We start from the raw sequence: 10397 nt of genomic DNA, 5'->3' as shown, positions 1-10397 counted from the left end.
CTGAGTTTGAAGGTAGGCCTTGAAATGCATCCACAGGTACACCTCCAATTGACTCAAATGATGTCAATTAGCCTATCAGAAGCTTCTAAAGCCATGACATCATTTTCTGGAATTTTCCAAACAGTTTAAAGGCACAGTCAACTTAGTGTATGTAAACTTCTGACCCACTGGAATTGTGATAAAGTGAATTATAAGTGAAATAATCTGTCTGTAAACAATTGTTGGACAAAGTAGATGTCCTAACCGACTTGCCAAAACTATAGTTTGTTAACAAGAAATTTGTGGAGTGGTTGAAACATGAGTTTTAATGACTCCAACCTAAGTGTATGTAAACTTCCGATTTCAACTGTATATCCACGCCCATGGGGAGATTCCAAAGGGCATTTTAAACTGTCCTACAGCCAACCTGATCAGAGCCAGCTGAGGTGAGATAGGATCTAATTTCCTGTGTGTTACAGGCTGAAAGAAACCACTACACACACATCTAAGAGAAGACTGACACTGACACCCACCCACAACATGACATGAAATATCGCCGGAAATGTAAATAACTTTTGGTATAGGTTGTAAAGTTTGATAAATGTGAGTGTATTATTTTTTTTGTAGCTTGGATGATTTGTTTCCTCTGGTCCATGTGCAGGTAGGCCTACAAAATGAGTGGGTACAGACCAGATACTGTAAATATATGTGTTTCCAATCTACTGTACCACCATTTACTGTATAGGACACCAGTCTTCACAGCCTTACCTTTACATAACTATTTAAATATAAAATATTTAAGACACAGTATTAACACAACACTGGATAGACCTATCCAATCAAGGGTCATGCTGTCTGCCTTGCTTTGGAAAAGGTGTCCCTCAAATCAAGTCAACGTTCAACGAACATTCAATATTACCAAGCTAATCTAGTTGCCTGATAACGAATTACATAATTGGTTAATTAATTGCCTGTCGAATCGAGGAGAAAATTCACATTAAACTGGAGTGGAAGATGAATGTCAACTGTACCAGTTTCGACCACTAGAGGACACTGTTAATTTGCTTTTCTCTGCGAAGCTCTAACTTCCACAGACGAAGGCCCTGTCCAGTAACAACTCCTATCCCACTACCCCCTAAGCACATGTATATTTCGGGGCCAGGTGGAACTAACATAACCTCTCAGCTAGAAATGATCACTGTTTTATGTTGTTTGGATATCATACTTGTTTGATATTCGCTAGGGTAGTTTGTTCCACAACTATGTTACAGTGCTTTTGAAAAGTATTTCCTGAAGTAGCCAACCGTAGCAATTAGCTCAGACTCTCAACGATGTTGTGTTGAATTGCAGACACACTGGTTAACCATACTGAACTCTCATATTATGCATAGTGTATGGTTGACGGGACCTGTAGCATACTTTCTGTGTTTGATCTCTTCGCATGCAACCTCTGTGCCCTCTGGTAAGTGATACTCTGGGACGTCAGTCAGTTGTGTAGAGATAGGCTACTCTACTGTGTGCCTACTGTAGAGATAGGCTACAGTGTGAGCTGGCTTCCCATTGACAGTTTGGGTCAAAGTTCTAATAAGGTACAGGATATGAAGTTATTATGATATGTTGTGATTTGATCTGATGCCTAACTCCACCCACTACCCACTTCATGTAGAGCTCAGGTATAAACCAAATATTATATGTGTATTGTCTGATTGGTGTGGCCATTCTACTACTGTAATACAGTAGCCTAAATAAGGGGCCTCTTTCAGAGGGCCAGCAGCAGAGATAAGGCCTTGTCTCTCACAGCCCAGGGAGCCTAGGGTAGTATGGGTCAGTATGGGTCATCCTGTCAGCCAGCAGAGACTGATGGAGGGACTAATCCCACTGCTGTCATGAAGATGGATCAGATGAAAACACAAAAACACCCGCCCTGCCCCCCGACCTGTGGGCTCAGACTGACAGAGACAGGTTTCAAAGAAAACTTGAGTGACTGACACACATGCATGCATGCGCGCACACAATAAATAGGCATCAAGGGAATGGGAATTATGGGAATTAGAGTTGAACCATTCTAGTTGGTTGATTTTATTAAATCAAATGGTACAGATTGAAATGGCTGCTAGATTTGCAATCTATAAACAGTAGGTAAAACCAATAGCTAAACTTACTCATTGCACACACACACACACACACGCACACACACGTACCCTGACACACAGATGGCCCCCGGTCTGACCACAAGTGGCGTCTAACCCCTGCACCCTGTGGTGAGCTAGAACCCAGATTGCCACTAAAAAAAAGGGATGCTTCATAGGTCAACTATTTTCTGGGTAAATGGAAAGGGGTTGTGTTTGACCTCAAACACTTCACGCTCTCACTGAGGCAGGCTGTGTGTGTGTGTGTGTGTGTGTGTGTGTGTGTGTGTGTGTGTGTGTGTGTGTGTGTGTGTGTGTGTGTGTGTGTGTGTGTGTGTGTGTGTGTGACAGACGGTGGAGGTGAGGTCCACTGAGAGAGGTCAGGAGCAGTATGGGGACAGGGAGTGGAGGAAAATAGTCATCTCAAAACTATGAACATTCAGTTCTCTTCTGTTGAAGTGTGGTTATGTACAGTTAGTGGGTCATGGAGAAAGTGAAATTGAAACTGCAATATGGTAGTTTGAGGTAAAAAAAAACAACAACGTAGAAATGTATTTTAAGTACAATGATAACTCAGAACATTATTGTAGAATACCATGACCAAGGGCTTTGAGTGGTATATAGATCTGGTTTTACGGATATTTCATTTGACTTTATTGTAAACAGACATATATTTTTGGTGATTCATTATCCTTCACCCCTCAGAAAATATTGAGCAAACAAAACCAGCTGACACAAGTGTCACAGTTCAGTGCATGTCACGGTTCAATTTGTAAAGATAAAATAAAAAGTGAAATATTGTACAGTACAGCCACAATCAATCAGATACCTTGAAAAAACTAAAGCAAGTTGTCAAAAATAAACATTTTCCAAGATAATACATAAAGTCAAATAAACTCTGAATTGAAATAATTTGATAATTATCAATAATGGACCATTTCAAATCTAAAATACTGCTCTGAAATCCCATATTCCATCTCATTACAGTAAAGTGTACTCAAGAGGTGTGAGAGTCGTTAGCTCCAAATCCAACCAATTTATCACACAAAAGCTAAGTGGAATTCTGCCAGGCCGATTAGGCTGTGTAGCTCAAGGCTAAACACATATACAGAATAACTTTAGCTTATCCTGAGAGAAGAAAATGTAGATTGGAAAAGACAGACTGGGATCAGGGGTGTAGAGTGAAGGGGTGGAGGTGAACTTTCCTCCAAAGAGTGTCGGACTAAATTGTGTGTCAAAAACCACTAAGGGGTTTGCTTTTATATTTTACAGACAATATCCCTTTAAAAGCGCGGCACGTCTGGAAAGCCCATTAGATGTGCATATAAAATGTCCTCTGTGATTAATAGTTGATGAGGCAGGGTTGGTGGGGTTGGTCGCAGGGTACCCACATGTGGCCACCAGGGCTCTGCCTCTACAAGCTCGCGTTACACTCCATAAACTTGCCACTCTTTCCCACCTATGCATTTAAAAGGGAGGAGGGACCACTTGTCAGGAATATCTTAGAACTGTGAAAACAGCCAGCCCAGTCAGGAGCGTGTGTGTTGGTGTGTGTGTGTGTGTGTGTGTGGACGCAGGGGTTAGCCTAACACTTCTCTAGCAGCACAGCCAGTCAGATCACTTGTCCACTCGCCGGTCGGTGGGTGTGAAAGTGTGTGTGTGAGTGTGTGTGAGGAGCTGCTCTCTACGACGTCACACATGCAAGACGGAGCGAGAGAGACCAACTAACCAGAGGAAGGTGTCCATCCTTACACATTGGACTGAGGAGAGTCAACAAGCCACAGTCAGTGACAGAAAGACAGACAGACAGAGAGAGTGAGTAACTTCTTCCAGTGTTGGATGTGCTGGGGAGATGATGTGCTTCTAAAACCAAAAAGCTGAAGTGGATATTACCCCATATTGACAGAACCAGAGAACTCTCTGCAGGGACTTTCAGCTCTCAGCAAGGACTTCACTCCAGAAGTGTGTGAGGCTGACTAAGTGTGTGTGTGAGGGAGTGTTTATTGTGTTTATCGCCATGGATCAGACAACCAGCAGCTGCATGCGGAGCACCCACCCCGGCAACCCCATCTGGGGGTGCGTGAGGAACCCTCATCCCGGAGCAGGGCTCCAGTCGCAGGCCCCCTTCTCCCTGCACCAGAAGCCTGAGTACCTTGCCTATACAGACTTCTCCACCTCCTGCCTGGTGCCTGCGCCCTACACCGCCTACCCCCGCGACGACAGACTTTACCAAGAGCCCCATGCGGGCTTCCAGAGGGCCGACTGGCAGTTCCCCCCCTGTGAGACACGGGGCCGGGGGCAGGAGGCCTGTCGGGTAGTGCCCGTGGCGGTGGTTGGTGGAGGGGTGGTGGGTGGCGTAGGGGGAGAGATGGACAGCACAGGTGGGGAGGTGCCAGGGGCAGTGCCCAGGTGTCTGAAGGGGGAGTACTCGCCACAGAGCATGGCATCGGCCGACACAGAGAAGAAGAGCTCCAAGAGGAAGAGGGACATAATAGGTGAGTCAATGATACGCCATGAGGGGATCAGTTGGGGTGTGCTGCTGGTAAATACCATGACTGAAAAGATGTGGGAAAAGACATGGGTGACCACTTCAGTAAGCCTACATTGCGTGCTAATACAGGTCAAATGCCATGCAGAGACAGAAATTAAAACATGATTCCCAGAGTTGACATTCATTTCGACAAACCCCTTTTCCTCATGAATATACAAGATAGATGTGCTATTCTGCAGGGAAACTCTCACCAGACTACTCTATCAGTGGACCATGATACAGTATCACATTCACTAATGCCCCATGTCATTGCTGGCAATGGGACAGAATCTCTGTATCTGTTTCCTCACCAAAAGACAGTCAACCTAGAGCCTCAACAGATAGGTATGTAAAAGGTGACGACACTTGGTGCTCAAGACACACTCTGAGTGGACCAGTTACATCCTCTCATTGTTTGAGGGCTCTTAAAATGTTGAAATGACTAATGCAACATCTACTGTAATGCTTTTTTGCATCGGTGTATCCTTTGTTTCATTGAGACATGACGGCTGTCAGGATACTGCGGGTATAAATCAAATGAGATGTTTGTCAGCAAAATAAGCTTGGCGTATCTCATATTCTTATGATATATAGTATAAGGGTCATGGTCAGTCCATAATAGCAAATATATAATTAGATGTCTTTATAAGCCGTACTATTACAAGCATTAGAAGCTCCATGAACTACTTCAACATCAACACCAACAGTCAACTGTATATTACTCGCAATTCCTCATTGATTATTGATTTAAACTTCTCACCGTAAACAATGATGTTACACAAACAGAACAACGGATATTTCTTAAGTTTGTCTAGTAGGGTACGACACTTAAGGACCTATGTTTAAATATCATGGTGATATTATACCGGTCGCCAAAGTACTATTTCTGATGCAGCACAAATGCAAGTGAAAGGGTTCACTGAGAAAATATGAATTTATGATTCAGTTCAGGGCCATATTCAAATTTTCAGTTAAGAGTTCAGTCTTCTAATTTAAAAAATAGTTTTAATTGTTCACTAATCTATTCTTCTTATCTTCTTTCATTCGTGACAGGAAATTGAACCAAATTTCTAGTACAGTAACTGATATCCATTAAGTGCTAATTCCTAAAAGTCACACACTTTTTAATGACCTTTTAGTTAATGGCCCTGGGAACTGTTTATATTTATTTTCTAGCTGTAGATGTGTTATTGAAATATACTCCCACATTCATGCTAGCTGAAAGAGAGCAAAAGTGAACCTCACTTTTTCAGCACATATGCTATAGGCATTCCCTTCAGCTTTCAGCCATGCTATGGAAACCAAACTTTCTAACCTCTAGAATGGGGGAGTATTTTTTGAAGATAAATAAATGTATTACCTCCTTGATCAGTATTCAAGTGGCTACTGGCTATATTAGGATGGCCAAAACCAAAACGCAATACTCACTTTAGGAAAATCACGTAGGGCTTGGAGACATTATTCGATAAACGTGTCTAATATGAGATCTCCTTCATGGGGCAGCAGACACATGCCTTAGGCGCTTAATTGGGGAAATATAGATTTTTTCCCTTTTCTTGGTTTACCTTGTTGTAACTCTCCCTCACTCCAGTGAAAACATGCCAGACCACGTCTGGTAAAATCGCTTGCCTGCAACCCCACTTCTACATTCTTATCCATTGACATTTTCCTGTCATTAAGCTGTAACAGAATCGCCCACTGAACACATGCAGCATGGTTGACCACTGCATAGGCCCAGTATTTCATAGATGACCATTCAAACCTGCGTTGAATACTTTTACCTAGTATTGGGAAAATAACCTTATTAACCTTTTACTGCAGTGGGCTAAATCAGGGTCACACAGAGTGGTTCTTGGTAGTCTTAACCAAATCTACTTTGAAAGAAAAGCACACACCTCACACACATGGTTAAAAAAAAGAAGTCACCTGTACCATGTCAGATATAGAGTTGAAATGTATTCCATTTTTAGTTTGCATCCCAATATTACACTTTATATACTTCACAGAAGACTGAAATATAACAAAACTATTTGAAATAAAAACACCGGATTTTCAGCAGGTTTAAAAAAAAAAAAGTTTATTAATGATGAAATTATACAAAACATTTATAACAGGGTGTTTGAATCTCATCATAGACAACTTTATCATTTTAGCTAATTCGCAAACATTGCAACTACTTACTACTTTTTAGCTACTTTGCAACTACTGTACATAGCATGTTAGCCAACCCTTCACCTAATGCTATCCCTAACCTTAACCCATTTTGCTAACCCTTCCCCTAACCCTTTAACCTAACTCCTAACCCTAACCCCATCCCCTAGCCTAGCTAACGTTAGCCAGCTAGCTAACGTTAGCATTAGACACCTAACCACCTAGCTAACATTAGCAACAACTAATTGGAAATTGTAAGATATCCTACGAATTGCCATTCATAACATAACAAACAAATTGTAATGCATAAAATATCATACGAAATGGGTGATGGACATCAACAAATTAATACATACCATACGAAATGTAACATATCATACTAAATGGAGTGTCTTGGAATTCCATACAGAATAATACAAAATGCTCTGAGACCAGGTTGTATATACGGTAAGCATTTAGCTCTATAATGATATGGTGATGGGTTCACCTTCATTCATACTTTCAACCATTTCAAAAGGTTCAACCTCTACTGATATGCAGATTAATACATGTTTTGACTGAAGGAATGTCAGGTCTATCTACAGGTTTTTTCAACTAGTTTAGAGAAGCTCTGTTTAATCTAAATCAAGCAAGGTAGGGTATAATGTGTCTGTATTTCTCCAACTCCATTACAATAGCTCTGCAATTTGAATAGTGGATACTTAAATTCTTTAAATATTATACTTATCATAGCCAACTATTTAACTTTATTGAACCTTGTTGTGTTAATAGTGAAACATATATGAGCCTGTTTCGTAACTATTTGTATTTAGAACAGGTTTAAAGTGCTGCTAAACCTATGAGCATTGCAGGGTGATTTTGATCCATTTGCCTGACCACCATCATTGTTAACTTATCAACTTTATAATAACTTGTCTCTAAACAATTTCAGTAATAACTTTAATAAACATATTACCACTCCACTATAAAACTAATTACAACACCACTGTGAATAAAAACATCTTGGAGGTGTACACATTTATTTATATATGTTCATAAACCTTGGCACACACTTTAATACATTAACTAATCATGTCATTAATTAAATAGTCATTTTAATTTCTGTTTGAGTCTGAACCCCCCCCCCCCACACACACACACACACACACACACTTATTTACAATGGGCTTAATTCAGTGTTAATTAAGACAAATGACTTTTGCACCATCTCCAAGAAATACCAAATGCTGGGTGCAGGAGTTGCTCCCCTCCAGTTTATGAGCTCTGGCTGTGCAGGATATTTATTGGGGCCTGTTTAGTGAAGGCCAGTGTGTGTGCCCACTAAATCTGTCCTGCCAGGTGTTCAGCAAGCTAAAACTGCTCTCTACTCAGTTCCTCCACACCAGGCCAGAGTAGAGCAGCACACATAGAACAAGTTTTAATTATGATAATATGACATTTTTAACATGAGGCATTATAGGCCACAGGTTGGTCTCTCTGAATGGGAGTCTTTTGACTAAGGTGTATAGACACACACATGGTCGCAGGAAGATGTTTTGAGTTGGGGGTACTGTGAGCGTGTGTGTGTGTGTGCATGCGTGTATGCACACGCAAGGCAAAGATGCACGCACACACACACACAAGCGCACACATAGTGAGTCTGAAGGACGCAGGCACATGTGCACAGACAGACAGACAGACAGACAGACAGACAGACAGACAGACAGACAGACAGACAGACAGACAGACAGACAGACAGACAGACAGACAGACAGACAGACAGACAGACACACACACACACACACACACACACACACACACACACACACACAGTGAGTCTGGATCTTCCCAGTCACATCTGGACCAGGCACTGCAGTTCATTTCACAGTCTGGCTCCACGCTCTGGCAAGCACAAAGCAGAACTTCTCACTTTGACAAATTAGAACAATTTTATTGAGATTACATCAGCAGCTAGTGTCGCTACCTACGCACAATTATTACTTAAAATCATTCCATAAAGTTTAGATTTTTAACAAGGAATGATTAAATGGCTTTCATGTACAGTATTTTCTATCCTAAAATACTGTACATTTCATTTTGACCAAGTTTACAATAGCCTTCATATTCCCTGTCGTACAAATTTGTCATACAAACTTTATTACCCTATAAGGAGAGTAAATCAATAAACACAATGCACACATATATGAAAGCCATAGTAATTACAGCACATGATTTCATAATTACTCTGCTATATGGGTGAGAATGCTTCCTATTTTACAGAGGCTGGCGAGGCTGTCAGGTTGTGTGTGAGTTACTGTGACATGGCCCTCAGCCTCCTCTTCTCTGGCCCATGAGGGGAAGTCTTCCCATCTTCCCAGAGATACACACGTTTGAGCCGGACAAATCCCCATCTTTGTTCTTTTGTTAGAGGGTTTAACGATGTTCCGCTGCATTCCTCTCTAACTCAAGCCCTCTGCCTCCTGGTTTGGTGGCCCCCGTTGCAGGGCAGAGGAGCGTTGACTTGACTGGGGCACTGGTGGTTCGATAGTGTAACTCAGGTCAGGGTGGTCTCTCGTAGGGTGGTGGTCCGGTCGCTCTCTGAGTGTATACGGCTAGAGCCTCGACAGATTTGATGGCTGACCTCTTCTTCGCGAAATGGCCTAATACCAGACAGACAAACCACTCAACTTCTGTCCACATTCAGTTCTAAACCAATATAGGCCCAGGTTATGAAGACCAGATCCATGAGAACATAATTAATCCACTGGGTTATAGTATTCCCCTTCCCCATCCACAACCCTCCTCAAACAGATAATTAATTCAAGATGGTTTGCGTTGATTTAGGGTGCTTTGAGGTGGTGGCATGTTGGTTCACCACAACACAACATTGGCTGATTCCTTACAAACAGCCAAGGCCTGCTGGCTTTGGACTGGAAAATGTGTTGGAGGGGAAAGCCTGAAAAAAAAGATGATTGACATTATTTCATGGCTGATCTTTCATGGTGTGTATACAGGTAACTGCCAAAATAAAATAAAACACCAACATAAAGTGTTTTAATAGGGCGTTGGATCACCACAAGCCGCCAGAACAGCTTCAATGCGCCTCGGCATAGATTCTACAAGTGTTTGGAACTCTATTGTAGGGATGCGACACCATTTGTCCACTAGAAATTCCATCATTTGGTGTTTTCTTGATGATGGTGGAAAACACTGTCTGAGGCGCTGCTCCAGAATTCCCCATAAGTGTTCATTTTAGTTGAGATCAGTTGACTGAGACCCACACACATATGCTCCTTTGAGACCCCTCTTTCAAAGTCACTGAGATCTCTTCTTCTAGCCATGGTAGCCAAACTTATGGGCAACTCTGCATTTTTATATATGACCCTAAGCATGAAAAGAACTCAGGAACCATTCAATATACTTTGTATCCCTCATTTACTCAAGTGTTTCCTTTATTTTGGCAGTTACCTGTATATGGAGACTCTTCTTCATCAAGGGCACCATGAAGAAATAATGAGGCAAATTAATACACAGGCAACAAGAAGGAAGGATAATCTATTTCAGAGGAAGCCTATAAACACCAAAAGAGCCTAGCTATTTTGGGGAGTAAACACACGCATACAATCAGA

The 10397-nt window shown here is 41.7% G+C and overlaps 1 protein-coding gene across 1 annotated transcript; it reads left to right on the top strand.

Moving 5' to 3' along the window:
• Positions 1–4125: 4125 nt before the first annotated feature.
• LOC311124543 (homeobox protein MOX-1-like) lies at positions 4126–4603 on the top strand (the record flags this gene model as incomplete). The annotated part of the gene is made up of 1 exon (XM_084198664.1): positions 4126–4603. A coding segment is annotated over one exon (478 nt), but the record flags the coding sequence as incomplete, so codon positions are not given.
• Between the last annotated feature and the right edge of the window lie 5794 nt (positions 4604–10397).

This window comes from Coregonus lavaretus, assembly GCF_964263955.1.
Source record: "Coregonus lavaretus genome assembly, contig: HAP1_SCAFFOLD_4735, whole genome shotgun sequence".
NCBI classification, from domain to species: Eukaryota; Metazoa; Chordata; class Actinopteri; order Salmoniformes; family Salmonidae; genus Coregonus; species Coregonus lavaretus.
This window is presented reverse-complemented; position numbering and strand designations above follow the sequence as displayed.